Source organism: Prunus dulcis, chromosome 7 (assembly GCF_902201215.1).
Source record: "Prunus dulcis chromosome 7, ALMONDv2, whole genome shotgun sequence".
NCBI lineage: Eukaryota > Viridiplantae > Streptophyta > Magnoliopsida > Rosales > Rosaceae > Prunus > Prunus dulcis.
In genome coordinates, this window is record NC_047656.1 from 13,942,236 (window position 1) to 13,963,414 (window position 21,179).

Below are 21,179 nucleotides of genomic sequence, written 5' to 3' on the forward strand. Positions count from 1 at the left end.
AATAGGGCCAGCTATTTTTTTTTTGGTTTTTTTTTTGATAAGTTTATAGAAATTAAATAGTGTAGGGTTTATTTATAGTTTTAGTGCTAAGAATGGGTATTTGACTAAATATCTCTTTATTCTTCTCCTTTCGATGGCTCTGTTATCTTTACCATTTACATTGAGAAAATGTAGCCAACGACACAAACATTGTCATAGCGATTGTGCAACTACTCGGTTTGAGAGATAGCTTTGAGTAGAAAGTGTAAAACGATATATGAATAAATTAAATCAAATCCATGCCCTATGGATATTCATTAAAATGATCGTGTGACCAACAAAGAACAATTCAGGTGGGAAAGAACTTTAAATCAATAAAATTAAATAGAGCTAAGAGAATCTCCAATCGATATGTCAAATTGTTACGTTGACATAAAATGATTAGAGATCTCTAGCAATGACTACATGTTAGTTTGTTACTTTGTTTTGAGTCTTGCAGAACCCGTAACTGAAACCGCATTGTTTTGACATGTTTGTGACTTTTTTCCCACTATTTTAGCCCATATTTAGGAAGTAGATAGATGCTTCAAGGCTCATAAAGAGTACTCTTGAAGCCTTTAAGCCCCCATAAAATGAGTGTCTTGAAGCACTCATGTATCAGATTTTCAGGCCCAAGCAATTAACACAATTTACACAGAGTTTGCTTAAGCAAATAGCCTGCACCGACATTCTAATTTTCTAGGCACTCCCTACTAAAACACTTCAATTTAGTCTTGTATCATTGCTAAGCAAAAGGCCAAAAACTACACAAAGCAAAAAGAAAAGAAAAGAAAAGGTGCACTTGCAGATCTGATATTCCGTTATGAAGAGCAGCTCTATCAATTTCAATGTATAAACCTATGGATTTTAAGCAAGTCAATCTTTTAAATTAAAAATAAAAAACTTCACAAAATTCTGTAAACCCCATATCTTTAATTTGGATCCATAACAAGTTGATCCAATTAATTCTGTGCAATGAAGACTTAGGTAAAGGATTTAAAATAAACCCCAATTACAATATAAACCTATGGATTCTAACAAAGCAAGTCAAATTTTTTTTATAAATACAAACGATATTAAAAAGAGGAAAAACAAACTTAAGACCACTGGTGCATGGATAATAAATTTGTATAAAACCTCCTTTAGTTAACCCTATCTTTGATTAGGATTTATAAACAAGCCGATCGATGCAATTAATTCTGCAACAAAGGGGTAGGTAAAGGCTTAAAATAAACCCCATAATATTCATACTTTAATGCTCGAAAAATTAGCAAGTGTCAGTGCACACTGTCAACTCCTCTCCCCCATATTAATTACCATCACTTTGAAAACAATAAACAAAACACAACACAACGTGCAGCACCTTACAACGTACGTTCCAGAGATTCTAGCAGCAGCAGCAGCAGCAGATTTATATATAATATCAAAACACACTCTTCCTCTTCATTCCTACTAAACTTCTCTTTGTTTTTTTTCTCTGCAAACAAACAAACAACAAGAAGAAAAAAAGCTTTGAGTTGGCTTGAGCCTTGAGAAAAGAACTTAAACTAGAACAATGTCAGTGCTGGCCAAGACTGACTCTGAGGTGAGCAGCCTCAGCCAGTCCTCACCGGCGCGCTCGCCCCGCCGGGCGGCCTACTATGTCCAGAGCCCATCCCGCGACTCGCACGATGGCGAAAAGACCACCAACTCCTTCAACTCCAGCCCTGTCCTCAGCCCTATGGGCTCCCCTCCTCACTCTCACTCCAACTCTTCTCTTGGGCCTCACTCTCGCGAGTCCGCCTCCACCCGCTTCTCGGGATCCCGCAGTAAGAACCACCACGGCGGTGGGTCCCACCGCAAGGGGTGGAGACCGTGGAAGGATCAGTTTGGTTCCATTGAAGAAGAAGGCCTTCTTGATGATGATGGCACCAAGCATGGTCTCACTCGTAGGTGTTACTTCTTTGCTTTTATTGTGGGCTTCCTTGGGCTTTTCTCTCTGTTTTCTTTGATTCTGTGGGGTGCTAGTAGGCCCCAAAAGCCCATTGTCACTATGAAGGTAAAAAAATTTCGCATACCATTATTTCTTTTAAGAAAATTGGATTGAAATGGCAATTTTGTGAGGTGGGTGTTTCTTGAATTTTGGTTGTATTTATATAAAACATGTTACATGCAGAGCATTGCATTTGATCAATTTGTGGTTCAAGCGGGAGAGGATTTCTCAGGAGTGGCCACGAACATGTTGTCCATGAATTCCACTCTGAAGTTCACCTTTCGTAACACTGCCACATTCTTTGGTGTCCATGTGAAACCAACACCTCTAGATCTCTCATATTCTCAGCTCACTGTAGCCACTGGAACTGTATGAAATCCTAACCATTTTTCCCATTAATTATATAATCTTTTTGCTTTTTTTTGGTAATTTGGTTTATTTGGGTTTTGCAGATGAAGGGATTTTATCAATCGAGAAAGAGCCAGAGATCTATTACAATAACGTTGATAGGAAACAGAATTCCAGTCTATGGTGGAGGAGCAAACTTGGGAAGCTCAAATGGTGCACCCACTCAGGCAGTGCCATTGACACTCAGGTTCCTGGTTAGGTCAAGAGCTTATGTTTTGGGCCAGCTGGTCAAACCCAAGTTCCACAGAAGGGTGGATTGCTCCGTGGTTATGGATCCTAAAAAGATGAATGTGGCCATTGCTTTGAAGAGCAAATGCAGTTACCAGTGAATTGAATTGATTTATTTATTAATTGCCTTTTTCTTGATCATAAATATGAAGTTGTAAACCGTCTTTTCTTAATTAATTAAATTTTGTTTTGGTGTTTGGATTTTGTAATGGTGTGCATACAGAAAGTGAATAGTAAATGGCAATGCAGATCTTTTGGACTTACAAACAAAGCAGGGCTCAGGATTTAGCTGTGGAGATGTAGGTGGCTTGGCAAACCGGTTCGCCGGTAAAATCAACCGAAACTGTCGATTTGATTCGGTTTTTTTTCTTCTCTTTATTTTTCTTTAGTTTCATCCCAATTGGCTTGAACCAGTTCGGTTCCAGTTTCAATTCTCCAAGGACAGGGAAATTCCTAATCAGTTCAGTTATGATTGGCCCACCTTTTAAACTCAAGTGTCCAGTAGTGTATAAATTAACAAGAAAATAAAATTTAAAAAAAATAAAACAAGATAGGTGGGATAACTTTGAACTGTTGTAGTGAAGAACGATTTCCGTATAACTTTTGGATGTAACAATTCAAATGGTGATTCTCAATAATCAAAAGCTAGAGTGAAAAATAGCCTTACCAAATAAGGGTTTTTAGGTTTAATACTCTCTGAATTTTGACCCGATTTGCATTTTGGTCCTTTAATTTTCAAAATCGTTTTCGTGGTCTTTCAACTTTAATTTCGTTAAGACAAATAATCATGCTGTTAATTTTGTTAACCTTTTATGTTAAATACAAGGACAAAATTTAAGTACCATTAAACCTAAGAATCTTTTTGTTTTTTAATGTTGGAAGAGTGGCAAATTTGATGATGTCCTCCAAATCTTTCGGCCCTAACCATTGCCTAGATAAGGTAAGGCCCAGTTTTATCCCAAAAGGCAACGGAAACTCATTTTCTATTGTTAATCTAAAGCCCAGACAACCAATGGGAATTAAAGTTTATTGTCGTTTTAAGAAAAAGACAAAATAATGATTCTGAAGAGTCAAAATTGTTCTAACGTATTTAATAATAATAAATTTATAAATACAATAGTAAAAAAAGCCTAGTAAAATTAAGGATAAGGTTCAGATATCTAACACATGTTTATGTATTTTAAAAAAAAAAAAAGATTATTGGCACAAGCATGAACCTTTTTCATCCATTTTTATTTTCTTGAGTTACAACCTACTTGGTGATCATTTGAACCATTCAATAGTGTTCTCAAGTTCTCCACCACATCCAAAATGAACAAGAACTTTATGGCATTATTATATACCACACAAGAATCGCATTTAAAACATTTTTGTATGAACAACCAATCATGTGTATAATTCCATAAAGAAGAATCGTGTGTGTTGTTGTGTACATTGCTTGTGGTCCAAAAATCATTAATTTAATACGTATCTAATACTAATTATCAAGATTTGCTTTATCATGCAACTAATCAATTTGTCGGCTTATATCAAACAATTTCTTACTTGTACAACATAAATACAGTGTGTATAGTCTCCAATTTATATTTATTTATTTTCAAGTCGTATGAATTATTGTAGTTGAAATTCGGACGCTAGACTATAAGTCTTAATTTAATTTTAAAAAAAACTCAACAACCCAAAAATATGCTTGTAAATATTCGAATCAAACTAGCCGTGCAAGGGAGGAGGAGAAGAACAAAGTCCACATATCATGTGAACTTGCAAAGATGAAAGATGGGTTTTGAGTTTATTACAGGTTGCCTCTTGACCCAATTTAGGTCAATTCATGTGTGTGTTAGCAGAATTAGCATTAGCACACGATGTCAATGTGGTTATTATAAAAATAAGTTGAACTCCATCCTTGAATTTTCAAAGTCAAGAAGAAAGAGCCCAAAGCCTCACAAACACTTTCATGGAAAATCTGCAAATTTTCTTGGAAAATAATCTCAACTACTATATTTCTCAAGTCAATCAAAAATTGTCTGTACACTTGGTCACCCATTCGTGGCGCAAATCAGGACCATTTCATCTACCAAAGTAAGACCAGACTGTTAAAATCATCTGTTACTGTCCTACTCCATATTTACCGTCACAAAAAATAATCAACAAATAATTGAATCTCAGAACCTTCGACTCTTTCCTTTCCTCGGTTACTTTTTTCTCTACCCGTCTCCTACTCTGTCTCAGAAAACTACCCAAAATTATTGAATCACAGGACTGTGACCCAATCTCCAGAGAAAGACCAATAGGGTGTCTCCTCCGTGGCTAGCTGCCGCAACCGATCCTCCGCCGGAATAGAACTCTGTCTCGACGACCAATCAGACCCGGAATTCAAATCATTCTTTCCGAAAAAATCCTCAAAGTCCGATGAAATTTCTGAACTTGCCATCGAAACCCAATCTGGGAAATCAAACGGGCCTCTCGGAGATGGTGATAGCTTGGTTTCTTCCAACAAAACCGCGTCGTAATTGGAAACAAAAGGATGGCTCAGAAGCATCTCAGCCGTCCAGCGCTTTCTCGGGTCCTTGACAAAACACTTTTCCAAAAAATCTTTTCCTTCTTCGCACAAGTCCTCTGGAATTTGCGGCAACTCATCTCCTCCGATTCTCATCAAGAGTTTGAAAATATTTGCGCCCGGGCTGTGATGCCAGACTGGTTTTCCACTCGCCATCTCTGCAACCAAACACCCAACAGCCCAAACGTCAGCAGACGACTCGTACTCGTTGTCGTTAACAGATTCAGGCGCCATATACAGAGGAGTTCCTCTGACTTCGGCTTTCAGCTCTGCTTCCCCTGCTTTCTTCGCAAGCCCAAAGTCGGCGATCTTGGCCACTCCATTGTCGAAAACAAGAACGTTCTGAAGCTTCACGTCGCAGTGAACAAACCCTTTTGCGTGGACGAAGCCGAGGCCTTTCAGCACCGAATTTGTGTGTCGTCGAACATCGGCTTCCGCCAAACGACCGCCGTTTCTCTTGAGCTCGTCGGCCAAAGTACCTCCGGTCGCATACTCCAGCATCAAATTGTAAAACTCCTCGCCGTCCTCGACGGTCCGATCATCTCCGAAGCAGCGGATGATTTGTGGGCAAGACCCAATTTGGTCCAGGATTCGCTTCTCGTTCTCGACCGAGGCGGAGTAGTAGGATTCAGCAGACTTGACGGCCATCAATGGCGGAAGTTGAGAAGATGGGTTTTTGGGCTTTGCGGTGTAGATGGTGGCAAAGCTTCCCCGACCGATTTCCTTTCCCCGAACCCACGCCATGGTTTGAAACTTGAAACCTTGGGTAGAATCAAAGAAGGGATTTTTCTGTGTGTGGGTTTTGAGAGCGATTTTCAGGCTGTGAATTGTGAGGGTTTTTGGTTTGCTTTCGGAGGAAGAAAGAAGAGAGAGAGCATGAAAAAGTTTAGCAACTCTTAAGCAGCAGCCTCTGTATATATAGCGCTTCTCAATGAATTGGGAAACTTTAGGTCTTTAATATTTTTAATTTTGGTTGAAATATTTGGTGGAGTGGGGGCTAATAAGTTGATTGATATCTTTAAAGCACGTGATAGGCAAAGGATATTTTTTTTTTGCACAAGGACTGGGTTCCTATTCAAACGTGGTTGATAATGATACGGAAAGATTTTTATTCGCCCCACGCGGCTCGGATGTCATATTTTTTGTGTGTAATGACTTAATTACCACTGTACACAATTTGATTACTTGGGCAGGTAAATTTGATCACTTGGGCAAAATGCAATTACTTGGGCACAACGTGATTACTTGGGCAGTAAATCTGATTACAAAAGTTTGGTCACTTGGGCAGCAGCCATTCAGATAGGTTTTGGGGGTAATTGTTAGGGGTAGTTATCCTTTCAATGATGGTATAATTCTATATTGATTTGTATTTATATTATTGGAAAGTAATGGCCAGATTAGAGACATGAAGTAAACGAGGAGAAAAGGGAATGCTACTCTTAATTAATTACATTAAATTAGAGTGTGTCAGTGATTGATTGGTTGTCAATAAACTCGCATCCCCAAAAATTATTACAAAATCAGAAACTATAACATGCGCTTAATTACACTTAATTAAGATCAAACTACAATGATTGATTAGTGTTAAAGTATATCATACATGCATAAGCTTTTGTTTTTCCTTTTTTTATTCTTTTTTGATAATAAACAATATGATATTATTGGTGTAAAACAAGTAGTGCAACAAATCTCAATTTGTATCAAGGACAAAGGGGAATTCTTTGATCACGAATTACAAACCTCATGCATTACATATTGAAAATAAAATCAGGACGATTCTCATACAAGAAAAAGGAATTCCTTTGTTGTTCTTAAGTACTCGCATGATAAGCTTATTAAGAACTTATTTTGAAACCCTATCCATTTTGTTAGGGATAAGCATTAGCCTCACAAACCAAGTTCATTAAGAAATATTTTATGAGCGGTTATATGAGAAAACACAAATAGTTTCCCCATCCCTTTCCCTCTCCCTCTCCCTCTCCTTGTTGAATAAGGTAGGGGCATCTTGTTGTTACTTCAAGAAAAAGAAATGCATTTAACGAATTTATAACCTTTTTTATTTGATTCACTTTCATTCGGATGTAGAAGAAGTGCAATGTAGCTATCCATCCCTTTCCCTCAAGAACACACCCCATAAAACCAAAAAAAAAACACAAAAACAAGAACAAGAAGGAAAGCAACTACAATAGCAACATTGAAGGCATGTCTCATGTGCACTTAGCAACGACCTGAAATTTCGAAAGCCCTGCCTCATTTTCTTCACTACAAAATAAACAAGGAATACACTTTCAATAAAATTAATAATTAATAATTAATATAGCAAGACATGTGTGACCAGCTCACGTAATATGGGCCTATATTAATATTATTTATTCCGAAACTAACTGCTCTATCTATTTCTATTGGGTGTTAAAAAAATAAGAACCGACAGAATTTGTTTGCATCTATCTTTCTCGCCGCTGTTGGATCAACCCTTCTCCTCATTTTTGGTTCAATGGAATGTCATTATGGACTAGATTAGTTAAAACCACGTTTTAAATGTGCGTTTAAAACAACAGTAGAAAGATGCACTTGAAAGACTATTATATCGCACACAAACATTGCGTAAAAGTACTAAATCCAACCACCCCAGCTATAGCTACCAGCATAATCTTTACAAACCTTTCATATCATATAGTAATGCGAGGTGATAGCTTCATTTCAACTGTTGTCTTCTAAATTCTTCTTTATTGGCTCCAAGGAAAAAAAAATTTGCAAGTTTCATGTTTACGGATCACGTTGTTGATCGCATCTTTAAAAAAAAAAAAAAAGATTTGTGTGATATCATTGATACTAACTTTAAACAATAAATGACGGTAGATCTAAAATTAAACACACATAATATAATTTGAGTTGGATATACCACATCAGTATGTTACTTGATTATCCGATACATACGATAACTTTTTCGAATGACCTCATTCTAGATAATAAGTAATTTTCTAAGCTCAAACTTCCAAGCCCAAGCAAAAAAAAATCAAATGAGATATTTTTGCTTCCCTGAAACAAGGAATAAAAATAGACGACGCACTGCATATGGGAAGTTGCAACTTTAATAGATAAGCCGTAACTGCTGCAAATGGTGAGGGGTTGCCCAAAGCTGCAGTTGTATCCAACCAGTGGGCAGGGCAGCCAAGGCAGTTTGTATAAGCAGCATACTCTGTAACTTTTGCTCACAACAGAGGACCAAAAGCCGCTGCAAGCTGCAAGCTCACTTTTTTAAGTCTGCATGCAGACTTTATTTAGCATCCGCAAGTTGGCACGTTTCTCCTTTAAACAATATTATCAGCCTCTTCCTTTCTCTTCTGTCGGTCACCGCAGTTTCAGACTTGGAAGTTTGGAACCAACCACATAAACTTGCGAGTTACGATAAATTACTATATAATACAGGAACATCTTTATACGGTGCTATTAATTTACGTATTATAATAGATACTTAATATATAATTCTATACAATCGTAACAAAGATTTCACTGAAAAATTACTCGTAAGTTACAATTTACGCGACAATAATACGATTTTATCGAAAAATTACTTGTGAATTACAAATTACGCAATTGTGATACAATTTCACTGAAATATTAGGATAAGTGATTGTAAAAGTAGTATGTTGATTTGGTTAAAAAGCCAAAGCCGACACTCACGTGCTCCTAACAATGTAGTTGGAAGTGTGTTGACGATTGAAGGGCAGGTATGATGTCTGCCCACTTGGGATGGTTGGAGGAGGCTCTGCAACCTTAACCCTTAAGGAGCCTATGCATGTATGCACCAGTTGAATAGAAGTTTGGTTCACTTCATCTGAACACACAGAATTTGCGAATTTGTATGTGTGGGGGCCAGAGGCTAATAGGCCAAAGCTGATCCGGAATGTGTAATTGTCAAGCAAAATATAAGATTTCATATTGGAAAAATAAAAGGAAAAGAAAGAAATAAAAAAAGAATATACGGGGAATAAAGGCTTTACGTGAAACATGATGCCTGAATCCTGATGCGATTATTTTGTCCCATTTCCCCATCAATCAGTTGCCTTCCCTTGTACGTGTAATTTGCAACACAACACTTTATGAGTCGTCACTGAAATTAAGGCATCCAATCACTTTCCTGTGCCTATTCATGCGACATCGTTTTATGGATCCCGAGAAGCATCATCCGTTCACATGCTATAATTACTACCCATGTGTGATGTGAAATTGTAAGAAGTTGTAGTGAGACTGTGAGAGAGAGAGAAAACAATAACATTCAAATACTGTTTATGTGGTTTTCTAATTTCCTTTTTTGATAGTTTGTAAAGTTAAGTTTGATATTCGGAATTTGGGAATTCGTCAAAGAATCCTACTTGTAATTTTGTTTCTGTTTTGTTTATTTATTATAAAAAGCACATATTGAAAACAATTTAGACGACTCACATATTGTTTCCTTCTTCTTCTTTTTTTCCTTATGTACTTTCATTTAGCTTGAAAGGTATATTAATACTTTCTTCATTTGTTCATCCTTATTGCGAATCTCTCCTTAAATTGATTAACCAAACGGTGATAGGTCAGTATCGCAAAAAATACATAAAAATATATTCGCACATGCTTATTAATGTTTAGGGTTAACGGTCGAAAACTGAGGAAGGGCAACCTCTAGTGTTTAGGGGATTGTTGTGACAATTGGCAAGCTTCAAAACCTTAGCTAGCTAGCTCCACTTTTTTTTTTTTTTTAAAAAGCCATATTCATATGAACAACTTGTGGTGACCATTTAATGAGGCCAAGGTTTAGATTGTCAACTGGCTAATGATCCTTTAAAGCATAATTTAGGCAGCGGTAACCTCCAATTTCACATGCATGTGATGATTATGGGGCCGGAATGGTAGACATATTGAATGGTACTAGTGGTTGTTTGTTGCAAAGTAGGACCAACCTTCACACATGCAACGAAAATTGGGAGATGAAATATCTGAATCGCCGTCAAGAAATAAAAACAAAAGTGTCACAATATTTTCCTTGGGAAATTAAGTTATTATAAATTGTGGGATTTGTCGGTTCATGATGATATCACATAGTAGTAGCCCACGTGAGCCTTTTTTAGATACTCAGAACCAGTATGCTGATTCTTCATCTTGAAGCCGACGGTGCGACCACGGACCCCTTCAAGGGTCAATTCACCCAAATATGAGCCGTCGGTCCATAATTCATGTTTATAATTTTATAATATTAGCCACCGCACAAAGGCAGATGGTGTGCAGTGCACCAAGTGCGGTCAAGGATGGATTGACAGTCAACGTCCGTGTAAAAGCCAAGTGGGTCCCGCCAGGGGTTGTGTTCATTTGATATGAGCTTCGAAAGGTGGCCGGTAGTGAGTTGCCAGTCGTGTTTGATTTGACCATGCCTTGATGATTTCGGGGGAGTTTATTGTTTGATTCTTCTGGTTGCAGCTGGGGTAGATTTAGACTCGAATTTTGTTTGGGGCCGAGTACGATAAGAAAAGTTGGGCTCACAGCTGCCTTGTAGGTTTTTGGATGTGATCAACCAACGATGGTTACGGGCTTGCTCTTTTCAGATATTTTGTGTTAAAGAAAATTAAAACCAAAAGGGCGATCGCAAGTTGATCCACTAATGGCAAGGTGGTACGGATGACAGCGAAATTCTATAGAATGAATCTTCATATTAGTCGTATAATCATTTTATTAAATTTAAGTGAAGTTACTATTTAGATGAATCTTATGACTAATATGAAAGTCTTTATATATGACACTCTCACCACAAAACGACTCATGAATGATGACCCTCAATTATGTGACTAAAGAAAGGAAAAGACTCTGTGGCGTAGAAGGGAATTGCACTTGCATGGAAGTTGATTTTTTTAGCTCCTTCCCAAAGTCCATAATTTGACTTTCATTTAAGTCAACATCTAAGTATTTGAGAAAAGCTTTGTATTCCAAAACTCTCTATTTTTTTAGGGTCTCATACGAAAATTCTTATGAAAGGGATGCTCCTTTTTTTCTTTTTCTTCTTCCCAACAACTATTGTTCTTTTTCCTTTTTATCACACAACGACTATTGATCATTAGACTTAAATTAAGGATTCTCCGACAAAGTGATGACTAATGTCATTAGATCAAACTAATGTCATTAGATCAAATAGTCATTAACGGCCGTCTCATATCTTTAGACTATATATCGCTATTCTTTATTATTTATTATTCAGATTTTAAAAAAATAAATAAATAATAAACATAATGAAGTGGAGCAATTAAAAAGTTAGAAATCAAGGCCATACGGTATCTTTGGTCATCGTTGCAGCCCAAATTGAAACTCTAGGGTGGCCCATACAATAGATTCCATTTGTTCTACTATCTACGCCCACAAGGTTTCTAAAACGTTTTAGTCACTCTCTGGTTTACAAGCCCAAGATTGATTGCCTATGTAGCTTGTTGCCATATTCATCTTCTTTTTATATATACAAGCGTTATTGAGGGAGAAAGGTTTTATCGCACACACTATCAAGATGTTATGAGAGTTCGAACTTGAAACCACTGTACTAGAAGTCAATGCCCTTTTTTAGTATGTTATTTTGGGTATAAATTTTGGTTAGGAAGTTGCTGCTCAAATAGCGTAATTATATCTACGTAGTCCTATTTGAGAAGGATGCTACAATAGCACCATAGCTGCTTTACAAGAGAATCTAGAGCTAGGTCAAACTTGCAAAAGAAGTATGGTTCCCCAAAAGTGGAACTGGATTGACATGCCCTGATGAAGCAATGACTAAAGATTATAAGATCATACTTATAATTTTTTAAACCAAGCTTTTATGTTTTGAATTTTGATTAATATACTTCAAATGCGGTTCATGTTGTTCTGCCACAGTTAATGATTAATTTATAGCAAACCGCAATTGGATGAGAAAGGTGGTTGAAATTGAATGGAGTTGGTGGAAGGCAGTTGAGATAGTTAAGAACAGTTGAAAACCCTCCAAAAACATTAACCAATCATCATAACACCACATTAATTTACCATAGCAAATTACAATCTTAACAAAACACTTTCTGCAGCAAACAAGTAGATGCCGACGACAATGCAATTGAACATAACAAACAAACAGCCTCAAACCTTAAAACCCATAACTTAAGTTACTAATTAAAACTCAGCCCAACCAATCCAGCAAGCTAAAAACACCTGCAGTTCGATCACCGTCTGCATCTGGCGATCCTAGAGCAGCCTCGTGTGTACGGACGAACAGGGCCTCTAGCTTTGAAGCAGTTGTGGGTGTAATAAGACCTCCCTGACCTCGGCGGGCAGGGGATGCGGTTGGCCGAGAGAGCCCCGTACGAAATGTAGTACTTCATCCTCCGCCAGAACAGAGATCTGCGTGCGTAGCCATGTTCTATGTCCAGCTCCATGTCCTCGCCGCCGTCTTCCTCCGCCTCCTCATCGAGCTCGTCGTAGAGCGGTAACATTGTGGAGCTAGGCCACTCCAGAGCCTCTGCCACCAACTTCAAGCTGGTCTCTTCAATCTGAGCGCTGACAAATGGACCCAAGTAGAGAAAAAGCAGGAAGAAACAGAGGAGGAGGTTGGGTTGGGTTGCAGAAGCCATGGAAATTCACAGAGAGAGAAAGTGGTGAAGTGGGTTTTGGTGGGTTTCTCAATTTGTATCTGAAATGATCTATGAAAATCAATCCAAGGTAGATTTGGGGTTTACATTGGAGGCAATGGGGCCAAGGGTCACATGTGAGAGTGAGCTGAAAGGAGCAGGATTGGGTTACAGCTGGGGTTCATCAATGTACCGTCTATAGCGTGTCTGGGTTTTCGTGTTTTATCGGTGGGGTAGGTTTGGGTGTGGCAGGGTGTAGAGGTAGGGAGATTGAAGTTGGCGTGGGATTTGAGGGATATGGAACTTGAGCGGGGTCTACACGGAGTTGTGTAGTATGATTCGTCAGGTGTTTTGTGCGAGACTGAGGCGCGGGATATTATAGTGTTTGTTTGGGGTGTATAAGACAGGTTCGGAATACGACATTAAAATTTGGTGTTTAGTGTACGCGGCTGGTCGGAATATGTTGTCGTCGGTCAGTTTTTTAAATTTAATTTTGTTTATTTATTTGTATTATTGTTTAACCAAGTAAACTTTTAAGAAAAAAGTTGGTCCTAAATTCATTAATATAAAAAAAAAACAATTTCCCTATTCCTTTGAAATAAAACAAATTGACTTAAGATTAGAAGGGAAAGTTGTATATAATTGGAAGCTTGATCATCTTTATTAGAAGAAGAACATAGCTTAGCTAAGGTTCTCCTTTGATTTGGGTTGCACTTGGTTCAACTTCCTCCCTCCTAGTCCTAGCCTTGTTAGGGTTTTAGGTCAAGCCACTTGGGCTAGTTTATCTTCTTTTGTTTTGGTTTGGGCTTTTGAGCCCCAATTTCAATTTCAACAAAAGAAAGTTGTATAGAATTGTGATAAAGCCAAAAATTGTTTTTTTTGGCACAAGATATATTAGGAGAGGAGGTATCTGGACACAAGACCTCGGGTTCAAGAATAACTACTCTTAAATCACTTAAGCTACAAGCCAATTGCAGACCAAATGGTATGAAAACATGAAATGATACAACGTAAAATCCATTTATGGGCTTCGGCAACAAAAAACAAAAATCCCATTTCTGGGCTCGGGCTGAGTTTGTGCTATACTATTTCTGGCCTCTGCCCAACAACATTGAGCAGTTATTAGAGGGGGATTGCTACAGATTGGCCGAGGCTCCTTTGCAACTCTTACGGGGCCTATAAATATATGAGCAGTGGGCTTTATAACCCAATAAAATATTGGGCCATATAATTTGCAAATATAACTGAATTTTATGTAAATTATAATGAAGTCCTGTGTCTTATATTATCTTTCTAATTTTGTTTTTGGTATGATATATATGTCTTTATAAGTTTATATAGAATTGTTTAGTGCTTCATGCTTATCAGCACCATGACTTTATGAAGCTGAAGACAGCTCCTGTAGCCAAAGTGCCCATAGACTCCATTATAGCTCCAGATTAGCATGATTTGATTTGAACTCAGAAGTGGTCCATTCTATCTCATTGTTTTTATTATCACGGATTGCCTCCCACTCCTCTCTTCTGTGCAAGAAACAAAGATAGCAGAAACTCAAAACAACCAACAACAACACACATGCGCTAACCTAGTCTCAAACAGATGAGAGAGTAAGTATTAATAAGGGCAATGTTACTCGAGCACTTCCCTTTTCTCATTATGGATTATTTCCGCATGCCCGTTTAACACTGTTTTTATAGGAAACACTTATGCTCATAAGTGTCTTATTTAGAAGCGCTTTTATTAAAAAGGACAATGTTATTCGAGCACTTTCATTTTCTTATTTTGCATTCTTTCCACATGCCCATTTAGGATTATTTTTGTAAGAAACACTTGTGCTCGTAAGTGTCTTTCTTAGAAGTGTTTTTATTAAGAGAGCGTCAAAATTGTTTTGGTAAAAATCCAAATGATTCTTGAAAAATGTACTTTTATGACCAATAAGCATTTTATGGCAAGTGAAGTTTTAACATCAAATCAAGAACTTCCCCGTTAGTAATCCATAATGTATGCAATTGCAAGCTATTAGGATAGTTAAGACAAGGTCGTTGGTGCATGGAGATTAAAACTAGTTACTCTAGGCTGTGCCTAGCTATCAATCCCAAAGCAATGGGAGAATTAAAACCATGACCTCAAAAGTTCTAATATGCAATGCAAGGTTGGCTCTGCCAATTCACCAAAAGTGCATTAAAAAAAAGCAACTGTTGATTTTTGTACTTGCTACAAGTTGAATTTTGATTTTGAGGGCCTTGTAGGCACCGTCACTAAGATTCCTCACTGACTAATTTCAACAAATACGGTACGAAAAGCACTTGTGTTGCTTTCAATTATCATCAATAGGTAAGAAAAAGGTTTCTTGCGCAATAATGTTAATATGAGAACTTCAAGCAAGACAATATGAGAGGAAGCAAATTCAACAGTAGCTGTTGGCCTGTGCAATTGAGGTGCAAAGTAAAGCTTTTTTCTTAAATGCTTTTAGGCTTAAGAATATCATAGGGAGACACAGAGAGCGATAGCTTGTACTGAAAATTGGGACCATTTTCTGAGCAATTTTATTATCTGCTCAAGATTCTTTTATGTTGATAACAATGGTTTTCTCTTTCTCACTCTCCAATCTTCTTTTTTTTTTTCATAACCTATACACCAACTCTCTGAAGCAGAGGAGGCAAGGTTAAAATCTTAACATCTGTTTTACAGAAGAGAGTCTTTACACGCATGCAGTAGAAGAACCCAACAACAAGAAGAAAAAAGAAAAAAAAGAAAAGAGAAAAAAGCATGAGTAATTCTGATATGGTAGGAAATTGTAAAAAGAAAAAAGTACCCAGAAAACCCAACAAAAAAGATGATGTGATGTGGTAGAAAATTGGAGTATTGATTGAATGGTTTCTGTTCTGATCATGGAACGCAAAATTCCCTTTCCAACTTTTGTCTGTCTCGCACTGTGCTCAGTTTTCAAGCCAGCAATCTTCATCTACTTTTATGTCACATCAGATTTACTAATCTTAATTAGTTACCATGTCCATGGAAACTGCAAAAGGGTTTGCTGTGTATAAAGTTTGTTGCTATTAGTTAGCAAGGAAGAAGACATTTAATACTTTTTACCAGTTGGTGAAAAATGAAAAGAAAATCAAAGATAAAGAAGAAAAAAGAGTTGTTTCTGGGAAGCAATCACCATCACCGTCAGTTCCTAATCCACCTTGGGAAGTGTGCCAAGACCAAACAGCAGCAGTGCACAACAGGATCAGGATACTTCAAATTACAATTCCACCCCAAGGTGGAAGAATACTGCACAAGTAGGCCCCAACCCCACTTCACCCCAAAAAAAACTTTCTTATCCTGGTTTCATTGTCACCTCCATATATCACTTACAAAAAAAGAAAAGATATAAGAAGAAGGAGCAATGAAACGAGACTATGAAAGTATTTCTCCACTTCATCCATCACTTTTAAAAAAAAAAAAAAGAGATAAAAAGAAGGGGCAATAGAACGAGGTTATGGAAGTATTTCTCCACTTCACCCACCAGAATATGTCAACGCCGGTGGCTTATTCCACTGACAGCCACATTCAATTGGGTATTAATATTTTAAAGCTGGTATAGCTAAACTCTGGGAGGCTGGGTTATTTTCTGACACATTTCATGTGACTGTGGGTACCTAATTCATCTTTTTGTGTTCATAAAGTACAATATTTTTTAGGCAAAGCAATGGCCTTTCAGTCAAAGAGATCATATAGTTCATGCACCTGCATTCAATTAGTCCTCTACCCTTAATCTCATATACTCTTTGCATCTTTAACCATTTGTTGATCAGAACCAAATGATCGGATGGTTGATGAGAATACTTCATTGAGATAGCCCTACATGATGGGCGGTCTCTATCATATCCATTAATGCATTCATAAATGAGTTTTCTTGAATATTTCTACAGGTTTCCATTGATATATATATATAAGTCACTCAAATGTTCACAACTTGCTATATAAAGTCCTTCCCACTTACAAGTGAAGCCTGCTGGATTCTGTAATTGGGTTTTTCCCAGTATTTAAAATCATTCTCAACTTTCCTTCACTATTTTATTCACTTGCTTTCAACTTTCCTCCATCTCCTTATCCCTGTCACTGCACAACACATCTCATATATACAACCCTAAAGTCCCTCCTCTCTCCTCAGCTCCCCCATACCTCTGTTTTCTCTGTTTCTCGTCACATTATTTCCAGTCTGTGTTCTGCACCCACTTCCCCATCTTTCAATAGAACTGTGTGTGTTTCTGTGTGGTTTAAGAAAAAGTCTGGGTGGCCATGGATGTTGACATGCTAAAATCATCATCATCATCATCATCAGCAGGTGATGATCACCATCATCACATAGACATGATGACAATGATGATGCAAATGCAAATGCAAATGCAAAAGCAGCAGTCTTCTGATCACTTCTGTGACTCTTACCACAACAGCAGCAACCCCACATTTCCAGAGATAGATTTCACTTGGGGATCAAACTCAAACTCAAACATCACCAACAACATTGAAACAATCTCATCTCTCCCCATTTTCCACAACCCAAATGCAGTTTCTTCACAACATTCACAGCCCACGTTGATAAACCCTGCCTTGCCTTCCTCTGTTTCTTTCATGGGAAACCAAATTCAGGAGCCCCTCACCCCAAGGCTCATCAAAACTAGCCCTCCTCCTACTTCATATGAGAAGAGAAATTCCATGGCTGCAATGAGAGAGATGATTTTCAGAATTGCGGCAATGCAGCCAATTCAAATAGACCCCGAATCGGTGAAGCCCCCGAAGAGGAGGAATGTTAAGATTTCTAAAGATCCACAGAGCGTGGCAGCGAGGCACAGGAGGGAAAGGATAAGCGAGAAGATTAGAATTCTGCAGAGACTTGTTCCTGGCGGGACTAAAATGGACACAGCTTCTATGCTAGATGAAGCTATACATTATGTGAAGTTTTTGAAGAAACAAGTGCAGACTTTGGAGAGGGCTGGGGCAGATAGACCGATTGGTGTTGGCTTCCAGGGGGCTGGTCAATTGGGCAATGTGAACTATTCTGCTTTGTTGAGGCCTTCTCACTTGGTTGGGTCTATGCAGATGCTGAGATGATGAGAGATTTGCTTTGAAATATCATGTATTGTTGTACGTTTGATCGATTATTCGGAGGGGGATGTAAAGAAGTTGTTAATCTGTACTTGTTACTTGTTGATTCTTAATTTATTTTGAAGAAAATTTATGATGTATGCATGCTTTCAGAAATTGCATCAAGTCATGTATTGGAAAATAGTATATCCATGCAAACACTATTTACATTGCCCAAATATCCCAACCAACTTCAAGTGCAAAAATATTTGTTAAAAAGAAAAAAAAAAATTACCACTGGATCTACAGCAATTAATGATATAAGGCCTTTCAACATGGTTCATGGGCACAAGAGATCCACCAGTGGTTTGGCTTGAGTACTGTAGATAGTTCAGTTTGGAAGGACAAATTGATCAATGGATGTGGAAAATGGGGCATGAAGAATGTTATAGGCGTTGTCATTATAAATTGCATGCTCATGAAGATGGCATTGGCTCGATACAAGCGATGATAATCTACAAGTTAGAACTTGGTGATTCACTACTAATTGCACCAATGCCGTTTGAGGTAAAATCCTACACCTAAATGGATTCATACCTACTACGGATAATAGGGCTCATGCTTAGTTTAACAAGCTTTTGCATCTGTTTGTATTACATGTTTGTCAAGCTAAAATGGTAATTTACAGCGAGCTTCAACCCTCCCATATAAACATTGCATGATCATGAAGATGCCCTTTGGGACTACATATACTTAACAGTACATAGAGGACCATGTAGTGAGATGTTATCCCCAACAAAAGGTGAACAAGAAAATGGAACTTCAACTTTCCCATAGAGTCTCATTCACAGAGAGTGTAAAATGTTGAAAAAGGATAGAGAACTCTCTTCCCTCCTAATTAAGGGACCATCTTTCTCTCTTATGGTATTATTTACACCATAACTTTTCCAAGTCAGGCCGTCGTGCAAGTTGCCATGCATGGGTGGATCATCTGCACCACCAACATCACTTGCACGTCCCGCATTCACACCAAGAAAGACGCCAGGTTGCATCATTTTCTCGGCCAATGAAATATTGTATTTGTATTATCTTTATTAATATAAAAATAGAGGCCGGGAATATTTTGGGTCAACAAGTATTTGTGATTATCTCGTGATTAATTCTATACATATTATAACACAAGTGTAACGTGAACGTAGCCCAATTAAGAGTGCCCCATATAAGTTCCTAGATAGTTAGGCTTAGCTCCTGCAATGGAGGTGTGGGTGGTAGGTTGCCTCCCAGGGCAGGGTCGAATAATGGAAGTGTTTATGTCTCTAGGATCATGCCTCACAACAAACAGCCGTTTATCTCCTCTAGCATAAAAAAAAACAAATAAAAAAGAAAATTGCATTAAAAGAAGGAAAACAAAGAAAAAAATAATGGTCAAATCACATCTATATACATCAAATAGACCCATGTGAGATACCTTACTAAGTTTCCAACATCCAAAAGAAGCTTTCATTATTAGAGAGGGCATAGCACCAAGTCCCCTTTTTTCACAAATCCATGAAATGAGTCGATTCTTTCAACCCCGCCACAAGTGCATTGTATTTGCATCATCCTTCTGACACATTCTTCTATCATAATTTCATTTTCCATCTTCCTATCTACTCCTTTTTCATATTCTATTGTCGATCGGATTAATTTTCATCTTTTTCGTAAACTCGTATTATATTCGTGTTTAAATTTTATGAGCTATACTAATCCAAAAATGTTAGTATTAGCAACAATAACCTTTAGCTGCTTCATATAAGCAAATGTTCGCTTGTCAAATAGTTTGAAATCTGTGATTTAGAGCATCTAATAAAATAACGGTTGAGCAATTGGAGGTGCACTAAATCAAGCTGGGAAGAAGCCACTATAAATGAAGATAAGGTGGTGTGACCGTGTGAGCAACAAAGGAATTTTTTTAGATAGGAAAGTTATTATTTTTATATATATCTATAGAGCATATGTATGAATGCAGATGATAAAATGGTTGGTTGGTTGGTTGGATTAGATTTTGGCAGGGGAGTAGCCAATTTAAAGGGGGGGCAGGTGGAGCACGCGTATCTAATATCTTTGAACCAAATTCTCCCTTCCTCTCTTATGTTGGAAGATGACAATTCATTCCCATGTCCCTTATGCAAGGTGAGATGTATTGAGATGATATACACACAGTAGATATCCTACAAATCTAAGGGAGAAAAAAGAAAAATATATTTGATAGAAATTTAATTGCAAGGTTGGGTCCAATCTACAATTCAATTCATCTGCTTGAAAGTAAAAAAATAATTGAGTTTCAACTCTTTGTTTCGTTCTTGTTGGTAATACTTTTTGCTAACATGTAACCAAAAAACTTGCAATACAGTAGAATTTTGTGTACCAAGACTTGGAGATCCGACTTCTCGAAAGCATATGTAACTTTTTTTTTTTTCACTCAGTTGAAAAACTTGCAATTGCAATTAAACTCCTAAAACTCTTTATGCTCTGATTCATAGTGTAGTGATATTTTATCTTCCCACCGTTGAAAGAGTACCAAATTCGAATCATAATCTTCAATTGATAAAAAGATAGACTCCCTAAGCCCTCTAAACCTTATTAAACTTGGTGTAGTTTTATTTTGTGCTTAAAGATTTATGGCCTCTACAAGGGGTGTATAGCTCATCAATTGATTAGAGTAGCTACACATGCATCCGAGATTCTGTGTTTGAATCTCCCTATATTGATATCACTTGTAAAAAAAACAAAAAAGATTTATGGGCTTGTTGAGTTAAATTGGCTTTGAGTTAAGCGGCTAGAGAAAATGCCAAATGCCACATAGGTTGAGGCAAGAAAGTTAGGCATTGAGGGCAACTTAAGGAAATTGAAAAAGCCGAATATTATTTTCTCCATTGCGCAACAACAAAGAACCTTATGGTGGGCTAACATGATCTCGTTAAGTGGAAAAATGTATTGATTTGCAGATCAGTAGTCTTAGGTTTGAATTTCTATGACATCTTGTTTGTGTGTATGTGAGAGCTCCCCCCTCACCTATATTCCCCCTTTTTCTTTAGACTACCGCTTTAAACTTAAAAAAAAGAAAAAAAAAAGAAAGAAAAGGAAACCCTATGATGGGCTGTCATGAAATGCAACAGTAGTACCAATGAAGAGTTGAATTTCAAAATCTGTATTTGGACCCCTAAAAAGCTCAAATGAACCCACGTACAGTTGGACATTGCTTAATGGGCTGAGACTTTTTGGTTGAAGGGCCTTCTTTAAGAAAGTCATGTGGCACATAAAATTG

At 37.5% G+C, this 21,179-nt stretch overlaps 4 protein-coding genes across 4 annotated transcripts; 2 read left to right on the plus strand and 2 right to left on the minus strand.

Annotated features, from left to right (window-relative positions):
• The first annotated feature begins 1,559 nt into the window (after nucleotides 1-1,559).
• LOC117633496 lies at nucleotides 1,560-2,823 on the plus strand. The gene is made up of 3 exons (XM_034367126.1): nucleotides 1,560-2,056; nucleotides 2,174-2,359; nucleotides 2,443-2,823. Exons 1-3 carry the CDS (start codon nucleotides 1,574-1,576, stop codon nucleotides 2,725-2,727), a joined length of 954 nt encoding a protein of 317 aa, XP_034223017.1. The 5' UTR covers nucleotides 1,560-1,573; the 3' UTR covers nucleotides 2,728-2,823.
• Nucleotides 2,824-4,601: 1,778 nt separating this feature from the next.
• LOC117633495 (mitogen-activated protein kinase kinase kinase 17) lies at nucleotides 4,602-6,085 on the minus strand. The gene has a single exon (XM_034367125.1). The coding sequence runs from the start codon at nucleotides 5,925-5,927 to the stop codon at nucleotides 4,878-4,880; it is 1,050 nt and encodes a 349-aa protein (XP_034223016.1). The 5' UTR covers nucleotides 5,928-6,085; the 3' UTR covers nucleotides 4,602-4,877.
• A 6,070-nt stretch (nucleotides 6,086-12,155) lies between these two features.
• On the minus strand, nucleotides 12,156-12,970 carry LOC117634511 (protein RALF-like 34). The gene has a single exon (XM_034368653.1). It carries the CDS (start codon nucleotides 12,797-12,799, stop codon nucleotides 12,392-12,394), a length of 408 nt encoding a protein of 135 aa, XP_034224544.1. The 5' UTR covers nucleotides 12,800-12,970; the 3' UTR covers nucleotides 12,156-12,391.
• Nucleotides 12,971-16,795: 3,825 nt separating this feature from the next.
• On the plus strand, nucleotides 16,796-17,954 carry LOC117635581 (transcription factor HEC2-like). The gene has a single exon (XM_034369887.1). The coding sequence runs from the start codon at nucleotides 17,087-17,089 to the stop codon at nucleotides 17,897-17,899; it is 813 nt and encodes a 270-aa protein (XP_034225778.1). The 5' UTR covers nucleotides 16,796-17,086; the 3' UTR covers nucleotides 17,900-17,954.
• Nucleotides 17,955-21,179: the final 3,225 nt, after the last annotated feature.